We start from the raw sequence: 20,358 nt of genomic DNA on the forward strand, positions 1-20,358 counted from the left end.
GGTTGTTGTCGGTTTTTCTTCATTTTTGTGTAACCTCAGCCGGTTGCGCATAGCGGTATTATTGTAGAATCGATTTCAACGCTCTCAGGTACGACAGTGTTCAAACGCAACGGCTGTTACATGCTCTACCGGTCATCGGACGATTCCAAAAAAGTCAGGTACACGTGTAAAATAGTGCGAGAAACCCGACACAACTCCGCACGTCGACTGTGCTACAATGTAGGCATATTATACGCAAGTGGTAAAAAGTATGACACGAATTTACCCGTTACCGAGCTACAGGCTGTTGGACCGTTAAGTTTCTAGCAGGCTCATCACCGCGATTCTCGAATTTCAAGTACGTGTGGATACTTCCGTCAACTATGACCACCGCCTGCGTGTATACACCAACAACCACATGCTGCCGTATGTGCCCACGCGCTTATGCTCCTAGAGCCTTGAACGCGGGGAATGTGCTCGACGTGAGAGGCTCGATTTTTGCTCTGCACGCTCATTCATTATAGCTGCAATCCATAACCTACCTTTCATCGAGAGGCCAATCTCGCTTATACTGGCCAAAGTCTTGAGATTTCTGCAGGCTTTCAACGGAGGGGAAATCGGTGCTGAAATATTCTTGCCATAATCCTGTCGGGTGTGAATAAGCTTCGGGTAATCGTCGAATGCTGGAAATCATCTTAGAGCCGAAATAAAATCGCAAGTGACCGTCTCAGCAGCAGCCATTTTGGATTTTTCCCGTCTACTGTTTTACCACGCGTATTACGATCACTTCTTTCTTCTCTTGCAATTAACCGTAATCGTGGCTTCGCGTAGTAACTCTGATTTTACAAGTCTCACGTACGTAAAACCGCGATCAATTCCGAGAAACGGAAAAGGCTGCCGTGCAACTTTATATGCAACGAAGAGGAAAGTTGGTCGAAACCGGGCGGTTCGATTCTCCGATCGCTTCGTTTGTGCAACATCAATGAGTCGGGTAAAGTTGTAATAGAAAAATTTCGAATCGGTACCGCGAATACCGTTCAACTCTGAAATCACATTCGCGTGATCCTTGCGCGTAAATGCACGCTGTGCGATCGAGTCACGTATAATTTCGGGATTGAAACGTACGCGGTGTCGACCTTGCCGTGATTCGCAAAAATGATTTCCAAACACGCGGTATGCAAATGACTACCGTTGTGTACGTATAACCTGCACCGGTCTCGTAAATTATGGACCTACTGAAACAATTTCGTCAAAAATTTTAGAAAGTTTTGCCCGCGGCCTACCGATCCACTCGATCAGCTGTGTAGACTGAGAACCCATAGGTATACAAGTAGGTATGTATCACGTATCCATGTCCGTCGACGCTGCACCTTGCCTGGAATCGACTTATCGGTGATCTCCTTGCATTCTGACGATTCGATGCCATCGATTACGTAACCAGCTGCAGTATGGTACGTACGTACATACATACTTGAATAACACTTGTGTAAAGAGCCGTTTAAGTATATGGAACGAGGGTTCGAGGTTTGCAAAGGACGAGAAATGCACAGTTTTTCAAATGTATATATATATATATATATATGTATGTGTATGCATATCATCGGTGTGTATAATGTCTTCAAATATAGTATATATATATGCGTGTGTATATTTGATTATACACGATATTGTATGTACATGTAGTATATAATATATAGATATGTAGGTACTTAGCTACGAATATAATACCTTATTTATTCCTCATGCATGCCTGGCCCCGTTATACATTTTACATGGCGCGTCCAAAGTTCCAACTCATCCTTGAAATGTTAATACAGTTAAATCTGAAAACTATATCGTGACGTAGGTATGTATTACAATACTGCATATAATGTATTATACGTACCCTCGAATGATACGCAAAATGAATTAACTCTTATTGTAAGTCTTACTGGCACGAACATTTTACATATTGTATTCTTTGTTTCATTGTTATTTCGTTGTAGATTCTTCACGTTACATCGATCGCTATTCATCGCGGTCGTCGACAATATCGACAAATTCGATAAACGCGAACAAAATTATACCGTCACGGTTGATATCCGTATAGTGTTTTCTACAGTAATTGTAATTATTTTCTTTGAGCCTCAGGTTTGAGGACAGATAAAAATTCTACCCACTGAACATTGCGCGTTGCAAATTTCTGTAGACGCATTTGAACAAATTGATATAATTCATCGCGCTGTGATAACTATCCTTATCGTCGGCGATAGAGGTTGAAATTTTTCTTCTCATAATCAAATTTTCACGTCACGTACCGAATTTATCCTTGAGTTATACATTCTCATTACGCTGTTACGGATAACTAATTTACGGTAGGTTTGAAATACTCTCCAAGTATGGTGTGGCTATACAATTGCAGACAACAACGGAAAAACTTTGTCAGGAAAATTGTTTGACGAAACGACTATAACATTATGTGCATAATAATGTAGTAAGTTCTCATCGTCGGAGTGATTAATCATTAAATAATGAAGAGGCATTTCCGCGTACAATGATTATAAGAAGTTGCTATTCGCAAATTTCAAAGCTTACTGCAGTAATTAAAACGCGCTCTGTTTTACCACCCGCAAACTCTGTATTATACATTAGAATTGAATAACACCCGCTATTATATACGGTAAAATATATGTATATGGCATAAAAAAGAAATAGCATAAACAATGTTTTAACATTCACTGCGCATAGCGGTCAACACCGTCAATTTTTCCAATGTTCTTTGCCACCTTACGGCTGTATTGTGTTTATTCGATTTCCAACAGATAAGAACCCTAATTAATCCCCGTCGCGTTTTGTCAGCGCCAGAAGGCATTAAAATTACTACACGAGTGCAAGATAGTTGTGGAACTAATAGTTCTTTGATAAAAATAAACCCATTATACGTATATTTATACGTATATATGTGGCTTCGGAAAACACATTGGTGTAATTTATTATTATCGAACGCAATAGCGTAATGGATTGCGCATGATAATCGTTTTATAATAAATATGTACATATATATGTATATATATATTATACGACGAAGTTGATCGAACAATTAAACGAGGCACGCGAAGGTCGGTCGATTCTCCAGGTGTCGATATTTGTTTATCGACGATGCCAAAAACGGACGATTTGATTAATACATGCAGTCGCAGTAAATGTTATATGTAATATACCTATACACGTCATGTATAAGGTATGTATATTATATCGAGGCTTAGTATCATCGCACACAATTATAATTATACTCATGTGATTATATGGCCGCTTAATTGCAAATATGTAATGTTATTGCGACAATTAACAATTGCAGTAAGTTAGACCCTAATTTTCAACCGATATTCATTCGCCTCACGTCACCAGCGACGCATTGAAATGAAGGATAAATTTCAAGCGCTATACATATATCGTATTCTGAGAGTGAAACTCCCGCTCCGTGAAGGAGGATAAAAAGAGTATTAGACGAGGATCAATTATCCGAAGTGACTTATATCAGGCAATGAAAAATAAAAGCACAAATGGAATTTATAGTACATGGGTAATTGGTTAATTATATTATAGGCTTGAAACTCATGATCCGAGACGTTTTACTAACAGCCGTATGTCGGAACAGAAATTTGTCTCTATGTTATAAAAATGAGGAGAACGTAACGCGAGGCTGGTAGAAACTTTGTCGCTCTTTGTCACAAGACACCGTCCTTATTTCTATTACCCGCCATGCCGCTAATTATACGGTACAAATATTATTCATTTTATAGAAATGATAATCTCCGTGCAAATCTTGCCTTATTCTTTTTAACCCCGTGTTAAAGCCGGCAGTCCGTTGACCGCCGCGCGTTTCATTCAACGAACGCGTCCAGCCGTTCATTTTTGTGTTTCTCGTCTAAGAGAGACCTTTTCTTCGTAACGCGTATAGAAGCGAGAAAAAGAAAAAGAAAAGAAAAAAAAATGGGTAAGAAACGTGACGAACATTATTCCTTCTCAATTTGTATGGGATTAATGCCCGCTCGATTACTGGCGCTCACTCCTGTGTGTTGACTAATCGTTGCTGGTCTTGTCGATTCCGACATTCCTAAGAACTTTTTCATCACAGTACGGAATTGGCTGTTCATCCCGGCGTATATCAACGGGTTATAGCAGATCGATGATTTCGCCAACAGCGCCGGAACTATCGCGACTGTCGGGCTTGAGGTCACCTGAAACTCGTAAAATTGAGATAAGTATATCGTTACTCGATGAATTCAATTGATAGAAAATGAGAATGTCAAAATGCTAGCCATTGTTGGAATATAATTACGCTGAATTGCTTACAGGTAAAAATTGTTACTTCGAGTTAATCAGGTTCATTATCGATCGCTATATTCATTCGTTGACTGTGCAGGTTGCATATACTTGATTGATTGGTTGCTCCAATTTGACTTAATATATTAATTAATGTATTGAATATGTTCTTGTTGAGAAGACAACCGAGTCATGATTTATTTTCACATCTGACTGGATCATAGTTTACCCACATTTTCAATTTTTAAATCGCGTCAAGCATTTATTATCCGGAATACTGATCGCTGGGGAGTATATTAGGGTGGATTACCAAAAAAATTCTTTTTTTCAGTGCTGCTTCCTCGTAAAACTGTTATTTATGGTGAAAAACGAATCCCCTGTAAATTTGAGCTTGAAGTTGAGAATTTTTCACACTATATTTTCACTACAATTGCATTAAAAGCATACCAAAGTCCCACCGAAAAATCATTTAAATCTAAATTTTCAACTCCAGCACTAGGATAACACTGAAATCGAAAATATTTCTTACTCCATTGAAATTACACTAAAATCTAAATTCATACTTATAACGAAAATCACACTTGAAATCTACTGAAATTAAATAATACCGAAATGTTTTATTTTAGAAAAATCTTATATTTTGGTGATACCAGGGTGGATTTTCCGATTGTTATTTTTGTGAAAACGCAGTGGAAAAATGTCACAACAACACCGAAGAATTGAGTGGAATTTGAGCGATTACCTGGGGTATCGCCGTTTTCAGAGTAAAATGAAAAAACACTGTAACAACATGGCGGGACCAAATCCTCGAGGGGAGAGAGTCAGGTGGGATTACAAAAGAAAAATAAAGAACGCGTGCATAATGCAGGTGAAAATAAAAGCACCTTCCGAAATGATCGACCCGCGAACTTTTGGAAATTTATGAAGCGAAATTAATTTTAAATATTTCAAAGAATTTCGAAGCGGGTTCGAGTCAACAAACAACTCGGAGCGTTATAACGTATAACGAGGAACTTTCCTTAGGCAAGATCGGAAAACTCGTTCGAAACTAGGCGCAGTGTCCGTAATAAAAATGCGGCCCGTCCTTATAGAATCTGTAATTTTTATTCCACGTGCCACCCTGAGACTTCTTTAAAAGTCCTCCGATCCTCGTCACCCACATCGTCTGGAATCAAACTAGTCGTATTCGCGATGCACGAGAGTGTTCAACGATATATCAGCCGCGTCTGTCGTTTCGTGCTCGACCTTAGCGCTGAGATCCGATTTGGCTCGAATTGCTTTATTTTTTTTCACACTCCGTAAGGCCGAGACTTGTGATGATAATGAGGAACATTCGTCAAACGTTGCGCAGGTTTTTTTCCTAGTGTAATAAATAATGAACTTGCAGTCATTATATTAGACGCCGATGAAACGGTGACCATTCACGATAGACTGAGAAAAATTGAGTAAAACAGGTATCGTTGAAGAAACTGTTCGAATATTGTTGGAATTGCGAAAAACGAGATACGCCCAACCATTTTGCGCTATTTTCGATCCTTTTTCGGCAATTGCAACGCAAAATCAGTTTGTCAGGTTTACTCTACTTTTTTAGTTAAATTTTATTTTGTCGTTCTTGGCCTACCTGCAAGTACTGCGCCAGCAGGGCCGATATCGAGTAAGGTGTCCAAGCTATCAGGAAGGCTATTATCATAAGAGCCACCATTTTCGTAACTTTCGCCTCGTATGTGCCTCTGGAACCTGAAAATAAACGTCTCGGTAAATTTGTTTGAACGTCAAACGTTCATTTTTTATCTTCCTTTTCATTTCTTAAATAAACGACTACGATCGTGATTATTATTATCGCTTCAACGACGCCAAAGCTTTCTCGCAAAACCTCTAAATCACGTCCCAATGTCACGCGAAAGAAGTTAGTCGGCTGTTTATAGCACCAATTTCGCGGTATGCCGAACGCTAAGTTATCGGTTAACAAAATTGATGTTATAACGATTGTACAAAACTTTAAACATGCCTGACGACAATTCGTTCAGCAATGAATTTCCCCAATGACATTATCCAGCCGATAATTGATTCAACGATTATGCATACTCTGAGGTCGCACGGAAGCACCTTGAATTATATATTTGTTTAATTATGCCGAATCGGTGCAATTATTCAAGCAGGTTAGACAAACGAATCCGTTAAGTACCTATGCGTGATACGATAAAATATTTAAGAGACGAATCTTCGGCTCGGAGTAAATGAATCGACCCACCGGCTCTCTTCCTGACCTTCCTCAGCGTTCGTATTATCTCAAAGTAGCTCCAGCATATCAGAATCACCGGGACGACCAGACCGAAGAAGAAGAGAAACGCGATGTAGGTGTCGCTACCGATCGAAGGATCGTGGACTTCCCAGGATACGCTGCAGGAGAGATTTCCGGCTTCCGGTCCGTAGCTTCCCCATCCGCAGAGCGGGGGGATCGTCAAGGACAAAGTGTAGATCCAAACCCCCGATACCAGGTACGAGGCTTGCCTGTACGAAAGTTCAACAGGGTACAATTTAATTTCCGCAAAATCGAAGGTCTTCCCTTGGGAGAGCTTCGACTAGTCGCGGGTATAAAGACTTCGACACGTTCGTGATTATTTCATGAACTGCTCGATTTTTTTATTCCGACACAGGCTTTCTCCGACTCGGCTGATCTCTCAAGGACGAAACGGTTCCACACCCGTAGAGGAACGAATTTGGTTGAGCTTTTGAGATGATATGAAAATCAGAGGATCTTTTAGCTGGAAAAATTTTTCGAGACGGCTATTGGGGAAATTGCTTTGGAAATAGCAATCAATAATTTCGATTCATTGGCGTTTATTTCGAGTGATTTACGTCGATTTCCGTCTCATCGTATATTTTTTCGCGGTTTCCGTCATCGTTTTCAATGAACTTGTACCATCGTTGAATATTTTTAGGGGTTTACGGATTTGATAGAATCACAGGTAATCGTAACAAATCACAAGAAGCCAACGGAAATCATTTTATGAACTCGGAATCGTAGAAAGCACGTGCTAAGACAGTCTTCAAAGGAATGCCAGTAATTGAGTTGAAGTTCCTTTGATTTGCAATATCATTTCGAAGCGTTGAATTAATGCGATTTTCTCGAGTGAATGCAGGACTCCCGTAAATTTGCCAAGCAAAAATTTTCTCATCGAAGAATTTGTCGGTAGTCTCAGTCCGGGAATTTGACACCATTGTATTGTGCATGGAAAAAGGATATAATCAAAATTTCCTTTCGTTTGGGGATGAGCTTTCTCTTTTCCCGAGAGTTGGAAGCTTACGATTACCGTGGATACGGTAATTTGTTCGTTTCCACACGACTGTCATATCCGCAAGTGGCAATGATCTATCGATGAACTACGGAATGACTTTTAGCAATACGCGAGGGTGAAAAGACTCGAGGCACACAATTGTAATGATTAAAACGCGACGATCAGGTTATTCACTTTAACCGGGAGCGGAAAATATTTTCGGAGAATGAAATTCTTAAGGTACAGACTGTGACTGAATAGCGGAAAGATGCGTAGGTACGAAAAGATGAAACGAACGTTCCTTGGAAATTCCATTTTTCTTCTCACCGTGAGTTTATGTGAAATTGAACGACGGGTTTGTTACTGAACGATAGACGGTCGGACGCGTCAGTGCTGTTAAAGTTCTGAGGAGCATTTTTCTTCTGATCATTTGAAACAAGAATCTTAAGATCTTGAGCCAATGTTAACAACAGGCCTGCAGACTGTCCGTCCTGTAATCCGTAGGAAGCAGGCTTTAAAGGCGGATTGTGGCCGGTAATAAAACACCTTTGGAAATATTGCAGTAATCCCGCATTCCTCCTTGTGAATTCAAGTTTCACGATCGCGAGATTCTTCCTCTATTCGTATACTTGATACGCAATTACGGAGCGTGTTTCTAAGGTTTCAAGAGAATTTCGATTGTAATACCGCCAAAAATAACCGTCACGCTTCTATCGGCCGAGTTTAATTTTCCCCACGATTTCACGAACAATCTTCCGTATTATTCGAGCACATTCGTAATAATTATAGCGAGGCCTGCGAACCCATTAACCGATAATTCCAGGGTAAGGTACACCCCGAAAAACGGATTTCTGAACCCAGCTATCGGGTTTCGGGGAATACGATTTATCAGGACTTTGTTAATCCCTGGAATACGAACTACTCGGACATTCCTCGTTATTTTCAATTCGCTGTGTACGAACACGAGTGAAAATTTCCACAGAACAATATACGACGAAAACAACCGGAGTCTGTTGGGAAATTTCCATGTGATTATCCAGGAAATTGCATTGTAATGCTGCTTCTGCAAAAAGTCGAACAATTTTCACGCATGGTCAGATTAGAGCTCTTCTTCCTTTTCCTCCCAGTCTATTTCATGCGGTAAATTACATGAAACTTTTCCAGAATTACATTTAAAGTGAATTCACACGTTTTCTTTTTTTTTTATTATTCTCGCACTTCGTTTTCCAGTCAGAATACCGTAATTGTTACAATATATTTACCTACCTTATGGTGAAAGCTCTCATCGGTCGCGTCACAAGCAGCCATCTTTCTATCGCTAAAACGGTCAGATTTCCAATGCTGGCCAGCCCCAAAGTTGACATGAACCAAGCGTACCTGCATCCAAATCAGAGGCAGAGAATTAAGACAAAAACAAAGAATTTTATTTCTTCAAGTCGTTCTTCTGGGTATTATTATTACATTTTTGTGCGTAAGACGAGAATTGTACGAGCTTGATAACTGCAAAAGATATTTATGTTTTCGGATGTGCCGAATCCAAAAACTACTTTCATTTCCCCCCATCGCGTACAGTTTTTTTGCAAAGTACAAGATGTTTGCGGAAAAAAAAATAGCGTAACAATAATGAAAAAAACCACCATTCCATTACAACGAACTAAACAACGCTTCTTATAAAAATGAACAAATTATTTCTTCGTGAAATGTACTTGACATTCTGTGGTGTTCATTATTTTTGCCTATAAAACCTTTTCTTCTTCTCTTTGGTACCTCTCCGAACACGCGTCCGCTTTCCATTTTCTGCTTCCCGTTTCAGCTCCACTTTGCATTTATTCTTGAATCTCACTCTAATACATATTACATGAAGGCAAGATTTTTAGCAACAAGAATAGAATATCAGATTTCGAGTTAAACGGGAGTTTCACTCTAAATGAAACTAAAAACACGAGTTCAAGAAAAAACTTGACGTGATAGAATTTTTTGAATATGTTTCCCGGTTTCAGGGAATAAAAATCTACCAGAAATAGTATAGAAAACCTGTGGAGTTTTTGGTTTGAGGCCTGTGTAATTAAAATCTTCAGCTTACGCTGTTTGGAATTAAAAAAATCCAACAGCTTACCAATTCCTACGCATGTATATTACAAGTATGTATGTATAAACATAAATATACATACTTATTTATATATTGACGCATCGCGAATTACTTATTCATTCATTCTTTCGGCCATGCAGATGTTTTCGGGCGATACATTTGCAAGACTTACCCAAAGATCGAAGAGCTCGGTAAATTCGAATAAATTTGAAAACTCGATATGTACCGGGAATCGAGTGTTTATTCATGCAACTTCAAGAAAAGCAGGCCAGGATTAAGGGGACACGATACCTAAGGCTGCTCTACAAAAAAAGCCCGAATCTCGGTCCTGCAAGGTCCAATAGGTGAAATTCAAAAAGTTAAAAAGTGGCGACAGAAAATTAAAGCCACTAAGGTTAAGAAAAACATTTTTACCATAATAATACTTCTCTCGTGTACTAAAATATTGAGTATTAACTTGAGTTATATTTCTTTTTTTGGCGCGCCTTAACGCGGGCCAAATCATTTTGCACATTTTTTGTGTTCCAACGTTTGTGTTCCCAGCTTGAGGCTTGGTTTGAAAAAGCATTCTGTTTCGACCGGTAGACATTTGGACGAAACATCGCTAACGGCTAATTTTTTTCCATGGTCGATTACATCGTCTCTGAATTTGCATTGCCAACGTAATCGACTAAGGAAAAAATTTGCCGTTTACGATATTTTATCCGCACGTGTACAAACTTCTTACACTGTTTGCAAGAAATTTTACAAAATCGGACTCACCCGAATTTTTGAAAATCTCGGTGCTATTTTGAAAGATTTGATTTTGCAGATTGAAGGGCTGAAAATTTCGATGGCATAAGGCTGTAAGCTTTTCAGCCTCACGGTTAATACGCGCCTGAAGAGAAGAATGATAATAATATGTACAGTGTATGCACAATGGAAACGAGAAGATGAACATAAAACAAACAAATTCTGTTGATTTTGACCGTTGTAAATCATCAGTCGAAAATGGGCAATAATTTAAGCGTAATATTGTTGCATAAACATCAGTTCGGCAATGAAGTTCGCTAATTAACGAAGAACTCGGCGAGCCGCCTTTATTCCAGCATTTGGTTAACAGAGATGTGGAAGTGGGAAAATAAATAAATAAATGAAGGAATAATAACCAAATCCTGTGGTTACTGAACTCGGAAAAGTATTTCTTTTGATCATGACTAATTTATATAAACAGTCGTTGTATAATATGCGACGTATCTAACTTTCTCAAATTCGAATCAGAAGGGATATCTCAAGGGGTTCGTAGGATTCGTAGCCACATACCATATGTAACTATAACCGAATCAAAAGAGTCAAAGGCCCTATTTGCAGGTATGGAAAGTACACTGATTTTATCGCGCATTTCAACCCCAGCCAAAGTACAAGCACGCTTCATGTTGACACGTTATAATAAACAGCTACCTGCGGACTTACTTGATTCCAATGAATTACGCCCGTAGTAATATTACGGGTACGATACAGGATGTATAATATAATATGTATAATATATGCTCTTAGAACGCCGAGGAAAAATGTTCCTCTGCAGACAGTTATCTCGGACTCGATGGAACGTTTTGTTTCTATTTTGTTTGAGAAACTTCGATACTTTAATCAGAGAAATTACTTGTATAATTATTTTTATTTATGCAGTGGCAAAGAATTTCTTTCCATTCGGAACAGTTTCATTCGGTCTTATGAAATACTTTTTTGCAGTTTGCGATTTCTGAAGAAATGGATTCGTATAGGCATCGTCCGATATATTTAGAATGTCATTTTATCTTCCAAGCTGTGGAATCGACGACGCGAAGAATTCATTGAAATTAAATCGAGTGAGGCTGTTTCAATTCGAATAAACATCAATTAAGGAGGTTGGTTAGCCAAAAATCGACGCTTTTTATTAATTTCATTTCGAGTTGGTCATTTAGATTTGCAAAAATAAATAATTCTGGACTCATCTATAAAAGCTTAGGTATCGATGCTTCGTTTCAAATCACATCCGAGTGATTGAAAATCTGGTACATTTGTTCGAATTCACCCTAACGTTAACTCATTTTATTCAGGATACTATATTTCAAAAAGTCTCTGAAACAGATTTTCGTTCGCTTTTACAGTAGTCGATTCAGCAAAAATTTGGTAAATACTGAACGGATTACTCTCTTGAAATAAAAATTAAGAAAAGTTGTCGTCTTTGGCCAAGCAGCCTCCTTAAGTCATGGAAACTCAGTAAGGTAACATTTTACACTCGGTGTTAAAGTGAAGGCATAAAAATCGCGAGAGACGTGCGTAAAACTGAATTTCTTAATAACGACACATCCGATCGGCTGCCGTAAATGGACTCGATTGTCAAAAGCTTTTAATTAAATCGTTTAAAGTCACAGCTCGACGAAAGCGGATCAAGGTTGCAACTTCGTGCCGATTGCGGAGGATCAGAATCCAGAATGAAGAAAGTCCTCAGGCACAGTAGAGATACGATTGAATCTCATGAATTTTTCGCGCAGTTATTCACCGCGAATTATCATTTCTAAACCAGTCGACGGTTTCGTGAATGGGACAGATCACTGTTCATACTCGCGTTGCCGTATAATTAGATAAATACTTGTAATACGGCAAAGCAAACTGAAGATTACTGTATTATTACCGCGGTTACGTTTTTTTGTTTTTTTTTTCAATTTTTTTTATTTTCACCTCTTCTTACGTTTTACGGTCAAGATCTCGTTCCGTGATTAACGGCATGCCAATCTCGCCTGTGAATGCGAACCGCACGCACATTGCGTAATACCTGTAGTATTTAGCTTCGTACAATTATGTCGTGCAGGTATCTCTTTATAACCTTGATACATCTACGATTGCTGTGTAATTTACAAGCTGTTCAAGCGAACTGGTTTAACTTCACTTTGGTGGATGTTGAAATAATTATAAACAGGTATGAGGTTGCGACGATTTCAAAAGAATCAATTAATTGGATTCGTCTGTCGAGAAATGCAGAAGAAAATTTTTGATGATTTCGGTTTTTTATTACTAAAAATTTCATGACTGCCGAAGGTGTGATGCATGGAGCCTTTTGGAGAATACAACAATATACATATAATTATTTACTGGAGCTGAATTACGTTAAAAAATGAAAAAAAATAGGAAATTCACAACGCGACCAAGGATTGACTTTCTAATATGCGGCTAATTTATTGAAAAATCGTATCGTAAATATAATACCATAAAAAAATCATAAATTTAATTACCAAAGACAACCCGTGTAGCCCCAGTACCATCTTCCAAGGATTGCAGATACGGTTGGAAACGGAGTACCGATAATTGATACGCAGAAATCGCCGATCTACAACGAGAAATATTTAACTTATACATGTGTAAGAGTTCAGTTTATACCTCAATGCTGCGAATTTATGGTTTCTTTTAGGACGACGGCACGTTTTTTCATTTTACGTACAAAGGCGTAATTATTTCAAAGAATTCTTAGGCTGTGCTTCTTGTGCTTGCACAGTCGATCATAATGTAATAATATTTCGGGCGTATCTCCTTTTCGCAGGAAATATGTTTCGACTACATAATACTTTATCTAATCAAACAAAGAGCGGATGAAAAGTTACAAGATTCAATCGTGGAGTTGATTAATATTTTTTTTTCCACAATTTCTCTTATCTGTCTCAATCTTCTTAAACAAATGGCTTCAACGATGTTATGTATTTGTGTTTTTCTCATATTTTTCCATTGGAAGAGAGAGCCAAACTTGTTGTTCAACAAGTTTCTTCCTTTTCCAACCGCATTACATTCGTTATCGTATATCGGTTATCGAACAGCAAGGTAGCACGTGTGCAACAGCCGGAGAAATCGATGAAGTAAACTGCAGCCTGCAAGCACAACATAAAATGTCACGTGTATGCGATACCGATTTGAATTTTTGGCAAAGGTCCTGCTTAAAACGGTTCCAGGCTGGCCAAAAGTCGATCCGTTTTTTAATCTTATAACCAGATAGTCGTGCGTCAGGTGTTATCGAATTGTTGTGTTCGTCAGTTAAATTATATAGGGGCCCTCAATTGCAGGCAAATTCACACGGGGAACGTCACAGAAATAACCGAGATAACCCATTACGTCGACATTCGTTTCAAATCGTTTCAAAATTGTTGCGAATCAGGTAGATTCGTTAGATTTTATTCTACGATGGGTTATTTTATTCGAAAGAATATTTTCAACAAATTCCCCGGAACACTTCATTTCCAACGCGTCGGCGTGGTTAAATATTCAACCCTATAACATTGCGCCTAGATCGATTACGATCAGTAAATGGCGATTAAATTGATCACTGAAAATAGTAATATTGTTTCAATTTCTGTAGAAAATAGTTTTCTGAATTAAATGTGCCGTCGTAGAGTTGAATGAAAAAACTCGATTAATAATAATTTTGAGGCATCGATATCCAAACTTTCGTCTATAATTACAGTATTTTATACTTTTGTATATTTAAAGAGATTCCCATAGCTCATGAATATGATACCTAATTCAACAAATACTCAATGCGTGACTATCACGTGTTAAAATTAACGAAAAGTATAAAAACGAAAGGTATAGATTTTCTTTCGGTATTGCGGCAATGTTTTTTTTTTTTCACGAAGGATAAGCGCATGCCCATCCATAAATATAAATTACCCGCGGTTTGTTTTACGCACAGTGCTTAACATGCAGTCAGAGGTGAAATTTCTGCAGTCAGTAATTAGCACATCGCGTCACCGTGGGGTATTTTGAAATTTTGCAAAAGTTTTATAGTCTTCGCAATACGCGGTAAATTAATTAACACTGTGCATTTAATAGTATGGAAATTTGCCAAATTGCCTCGAATTCAGACTTACAATAATAATAGAAGTAAAAGCAATACACACCGCGTGTATTTTGACACTCACCACCAAATTCAGCAAGACCACGTTAACCGGCGTTAACAAAGTTTGCCTATCTCGGAGAATGACGATTATCACAGTCATATTTAAAACCGCACCGAGAACACCGATCGCTATTAAAACACCCGCGGTAACCAGATACGTCGTTTCTCCCACATCCTCCACCTCCTGCTCCTGAATCCCGTTGCTCGCATTCAGAGCGTCAAGGGACATTCTGGGTTAAACAAGACGTCTCGAACTCTCGTCAACTTGGTAGAAAATTTTCATTGTTCGCCATACAACAACTCCGACCAAGTTTCGAAGCTGTATCGTTATCATTTCGACCCGAAGAATTTATTTTCGTTTTACCATCTCAAATAGGCATTCGTTATACTCGTCCGTCTGTGCGTGTTCGTATAATATATATATACTATTATAATTTCATTGAGGGGTAAAATCATCAGAGATGAAAGTATTCGGAGTATATATTACGCGAACGTGGTAATCAGAATTGAATTAGTGTTTTAATTGTAAAACTTCCCGCCGACTGTCAGTCCAACGCTGCTGCATGAATATCTCAATCGAATCGATCGAAATTAATTAGGCACTCCAATTCAATTCTACGCTCTTCATTTTCTTTCATGAAATACACCTTTTCATTTCATTGATTGAATAATCGCCACGAGTCCTTGCCGATCATAAATGAATTTTTAAACAATTATTTTCCGACAATAGCGAGTTCTTTCTTTCTTTCTTTTTTTTTTTTTTTTTACATCAGTTTGGTTAGCAAACTTTTTGAACACCTTGCGAATTTGTCAACAAATTATTATATTTAGACGAGGGTTGGATGTTTCTTCATTTTTAAACGAAAGACAAAGTTTACCAAACAGACGACCGAATTAATTTGTTGAGAATTCATATCTGAGATAAGAAATTCCGTACTGGCCAACACGCGCTGCATACGCAACACGTGGTCAAATTCAAAGTATACTTATAAATTGCTTCCGGCGCGCACAAATTTTCGACGGTTTTTTTTCTATGGAATTTCCTTTCCCACGGACACTGGCAAAGACGTGTAATCAATGCATTAAAAACATGGCAAAAGCCAAGGTTGGATATTAAGTATTTGTCTTAGATTTAGTCAAATAGTTGTCAGTTATTGTGTACGCGAAGGAAAGTTGTTCGGCTCCTAATTATACTTTTCAAATTCATAAACAGGTAATATACATATAACAAGGTTCGTAAACTTGTCACACGTGCTCTTAAGTTTCGGTGATAGGAATTTGAAAACAACGTTTGTTGTTCTCAAACTTACAGAGATAATAGTTGACGATAAAATTGTCCGTATAATTATTTACAATTTTTTCCATCGACGTTATTTATTCATGATTCGAAACACTATTTATCCCTTGACTAATCGAACGCATTCATATAATTTTTCACCCGTTATCGCAAAACACGTATTGACACGTGCGTTTGAATGGCACGTGCGAGTCTCAAACAAGGGGACAAACTGGTAGCACACTTCGGATGACATCCCTTATATATCAAGATTTCGCCCGCGTATAACCCTCCGCGCTATCCGCAACCCCCGTTCGAAAGATTCATCTGCGCAAAATCTGCCGCCTGACTGGCACGCACCGCCAGCGTCTCTCCAATATTACGTTTTAAAAGACGCGATTTTTTAAATCCTGTACAGCGTGGGGTAAATCGTTGGCGGTGTGTATTACGTAAGTCAAAAATCACCCCTCAAACGACGGCTTAGGAGCTAAGGACTGACCGTAATTAGCGCAATTATTAGCTCGCGATATTGCATACGTCTTTGACAATATCTAGTCTAGAGTTTTATGAAACAGCAAATATTTGCCCAAGTTTAATAATATAAGGGACGACGTTTGTACTTCGAACCTGCTTCACTGCCGCAGCTTATCAAACGTGGGATATTAATTTTTTGGCAATTATCTCACGGAGAAGATGATAATCATAAACAATGAAGATGAAGAAGAAGAAGATGAAGAACCACGATGTTATTAATTTTTTGAATAGTGTTGCACACATAGCTCTTTGTGTACTTCAAAAAGCAGTAAATTTTTTTGCAAAAATCAACGCGCGCATCACAGACACCTATAATTACATAATTGTTAAATTAAAAGCAAAATCAGGTGTAAAAATGTTGCAGTGGGATTGCTTTGTTCCTATATTCGTTCCTATACGTATAATCCCTGTTTAAACATTCGTTTCGTAGACCTTCTGTCCGGAAAATACGCGCGCTTCTCCACCATACGCAACTGTTACATAACAATTCGCATTCCTTCGCGTACGTAATGACATAAACATTTAGAAACCTGAAAGTCCGGTAAGCGGTCCATGGAAAGAAAGGGAGAGAGTTGATTTGAGCCGTGCAGCGTCCACGGTATACAGTGTGATGTCTTTCGGTTCCGGTAAAAGTGAAATCTCCCGATGCCGTTTTGCTTTTTCCTGCCACCGTTGCGTCTTTATAATACATAATATCTGTATTATATTGGAACAGTATGCGTATAGCCGGTAATTCGTGTCAAGTTTTTTTGCCTTTTTTCGCAAATAAACAACAGAATCATCCTGATTCGCCTGTGGCTAGGCAGCTCACCTTACTTTTTTTCGGTTTGTTAACTTTACGACTCGACACAGAGAGTAACACCGGTTGCCTGTGCACGGGCGGCTTTATCGTTCGACTCATGTTGACTGCATTCCTGATCAAAATCCGGTGTGGTACATTTTTCATTTTATACTTCCTGATTAGAATATTACACAAAATGATTCTCTTTTTTAATAATCTTATGTTTACACATCACATGCGTGAAAATCGTAACGCGTTTAACGATTATTATGTAACTCCAAGGCTCAATTTGAACGCCGTGTAAGTTTTTAGGAACGTGATTTTTTTTCTTATACTCATTGATCGGTCTTTCACCTTCGATGTTTTTCTTTCTGCTTAGGGAAAAAGGAGATAGAAAAAAGCAGGTACTGATTGTTAAAAATCGACTCTTGATATGCGGTCGTTGTCTCATATTTATGTATGATAAATAAGTTCAAATTGCAGGAGCATGTATTTGTTGATATATTGACAGAATTTACAGTAAGCGTTATGAGAAATGCGTATTTTAATTTATTCACCGAAAAGAAGGCGTTTGAAGAAAAATATGCATCACAGCTGGTATCGATGTTCCCTGGTGAAAGTATAACTTTTGTCGCTCATAAATTTATTGGCCCCGCTTGATCAGCTCCAAGAAGTTGGATAGTTCGATTCGTAACTCGAACGAATGAAATTTTTACAAACATTGCTACGGCCGATTGATTATTTCCTTGATTTAGCCCATGGAATACATACCGTGTGTTATATAACTGTACGAAATGTTTTTAGGTAAGTTCATCTTGTGTCATCCAATTAAAAGAATAAATCGAAACACATGTGGCGTGAAAAAAAGAATACAAAATCGGATATCACAGTTACGTAAAACAAACGAGTTTTACTTCTGTCCCAAAGGTTTATCCCTCTGCAACGATAACGAACATCGTGGACGATTTATCACGTTATATAAAAGTATTCATTTTTTACCGGGTAAAAGCTTTCAACACATCAGCCTTTATTCAATATCAAGAAATTCAAATCTATAAACAAAGAATGTATTTTTCGCAGTAATTTATACATACTTCGTGATAGTTTCTTGAAAATTACATATTATTTCTTAATTATATTTAATAATATTCATTACACATTTCACATGTCTTCGGTATCGCTATCAGAATCTTCGTCCATCGCTTGCCGTGCTTTCGTTTCAGCCTCTGCCTTTATCTCGAATGGCACACGTTCGTGTCTACCGTTTGTGTGATTTCCAACCCAACTCATTTCCAACTCAAATTGTTTGTCTTTCAATTCGTCGTGCAGCAAGTAAATTATCCTTGCTGCTTCTCTAATCAAATCCTTACAGGACATATCGGCAAGTTTCAATTTTTCTATTTCTGTTTTGGCAGACTGTTTTGCTTTACCTGTGAAAAAAAAATTGTATACAAAAATTACTGCCATTTCAACATTGCACATCATCATGTGATCGTCGATAGTCACCTTTATCAAAAAAACTAGCAAATTTTAATAAGTAACTGAAAATTCTACAATATTGTGACATTAGTTGAGTTTGAACTTGCAAAAATTTGATAGTACTGTATTGTTTCAACTCTAATAAGTTCATACTACGTAGTCTCACAAAATCTAATATTTTTTGCTGAAATTTGCTCCAAAGTTATATAAAAAAAATGTATATGTATTACATGCACAGAAAAAAGAAGTGATGTAGTGTATTAGTGACAAACTTATTGATTTAAGTCAAGGAATAAAAGAAAAAATCTTTCAGCTTAGTCAGTAACAGTCAAACTGGCAACTTATTTACACTTTCAAACTCATTTGCAAGATGTAAAAGAAGCGCAATACGTACTGTCTCCTGACACGAATGTTGCTAACATAAATTCTTACCAATAGCACATCCGTAATAGCCATAAGAAACGCCGGATGGATCGATCATGTACATTACTGGGCCATCAGCTTCATATGCTCCGATTATAACCGAACAGCCGTAGGGCCGTACAGCTGAGTATAAGGTATAAGCGTGCATGTACATTGACACACGGTCATTCAAATATTTCAGAGGTATTCCTATGCCGTACTGAGCACGGTAGCTGGCTGCTTCCGTGCGTGCAGTTTCAGCGATTTGTCGTGCATCGGAAGACAGGCCAGAAACTGCCATTCCGACATGATTATCTATATTGAAAAGACGCTTGTTAGCGCCAGGTTCATAGAGCTTAGAGGTGACGAGTTTTTCAACAGCAAATACGACCCCATCTTTACCACGGAGGCCAATGACGGTGCTGAAAAAAATTTCATTAAAATGCTTATTTTAATTCATTCATTCACTTCTTATTTTCAACAAACATGCTTGATACGGTCAATTATATTTATGATGATGAAATTTCAACATACCCACTATTTTCTACCGCTTTTTGTGCGTATTCCACTTGAAAAACTCGACCATCGGGAGAAAACTGCGATGCCGAGAGATCGTACTGTGAATTTTAAGGTTAGAATCGTCACAATTGGCTGGTCAAATATCAGGAAAGAACATAGATTTTTAATCGATTTTTAATAGTTTTACGTACCCCTGTTCCTATAGAACTCATCCTTGTTACAGTATATTAAAAATTATTATTTCTGCACAATTAATTGTATTATTTATTTACACGCGACGCGGCGTGAATAGGCAGAAATCAGAATTCAATTGTCAGAAGCAAAACCACGACCACTCATCCGTGGTACATGTAAAGTTGGTAAGAAGCTGCAAGTAAACAGGCGGACGACGCTGCAGCAGCTTCGATATATTCGCTACGCTATGAACCACTGTGAACACTTGAAAACGACAAAGACGGACTCGATAATATCTGCGCAGCACAGCTATGACGTCATTGGGAGCCTCAGTTATCCAACTCTTGTAAACCGTAAGCCAGATTCAACAGAAGCATTTAAATCAGTTGGTATTTGATTACTGATAAGATTATTCGGATTAAGGGGAGAATGAAAGTTGAAATTACGCTGTGTTACAGGTGTTTGTGAACGCTTAATATCAGAGTAAAAACAGTTACTGGTAAGTCATTAGTGTTCTTTTGATACGTCGTCGCCTTTTGTGATTGTGATCTTCGCCGCCAGACGCGCAGGTCGAGTTACTGTTCCAATTCCGTATATCAATTCTGCGCTACCCTGTCGCATCCGAGAGTTAATGTT

At 38.2% G+C, this 20,358-nt stretch overlaps 2 protein-coding genes across 4 annotated transcripts; both read right to left on the reverse strand.

Moving 5' to 3' along the window:
* Window positions 1-1,564: 1,564 nt before the first annotated feature.
* LOC124308184 (melanopsin-like) lies at window positions 1,565-14,789 on the reverse strand. Of its 3 annotated transcripts, none has more exons than XM_046770636.1 (6): window positions 14,580-14,789; window positions 12,906-13,000; window positions 8,829-8,939; window positions 6,536-6,795; window positions 5,906-6,021; window positions 1,565-4,199 (listed from the first exon to the last, which is right to left on the reverse strand). In XM_046770636.1, the coding sequence occupies exons 1-6, from the start codon at window positions 14,784-14,786 to the stop codon at window positions 3,975-3,977; spliced, it is 1,014 nt and encodes a 337-aa protein (XP_046626592.1). In that variant the 5' UTR covers window positions 14,787-14,789; the 3' UTR covers window positions 1,565-3,974. The 3 variants fall into 3 exon arrangements, with proteins under 3 accessions (XP_046626592.1, XP_046626591.1, XP_046626593.1); XM_046770635.1 differs by having other exon boundaries at window positions 14,529-14,789; XM_046770637.1 differs by lacking the exon at window positions 14,580-14,789 and adding an exon at window positions 13,369-13,516.
* A 3,410-nt stretch (window positions 14,790-18,199) lies between these two features.
* LOC124307064 (proteasome subunit alpha type-3) lies at window positions 18,200-19,919 on the reverse strand. Its single transcript, XM_046768381.1, has 4 exons — window positions 19,740-19,919; window positions 19,564-19,646; window positions 19,060-19,451; window positions 18,200-18,578 (listed from the first exon to the last, which is right to left on the reverse strand). The coding sequence occupies exons 1-4, from the start codon at window positions 19,758-19,760 to the stop codon at window positions 18,310-18,312; spliced, it is 765 nt and encodes a 254-aa protein (XP_046624337.1). The 5' UTR covers window positions 19,761-19,919; the 3' UTR covers window positions 18,200-18,309.
* Window positions 19,920-20,358: the final 439 nt, after the last annotated feature.

This window comes from Neodiprion virginianus, chromosome 6 (assembly GCF_021901495.1).
Source record: "Neodiprion virginianus isolate iyNeoVirg1 chromosome 6, iyNeoVirg1.1, whole genome shotgun sequence".
Lineage (NCBI taxonomy): Eukaryota > Metazoa > Arthropoda > Insecta > Hymenoptera > Diprionidae > Neodiprion > Neodiprion virginianus.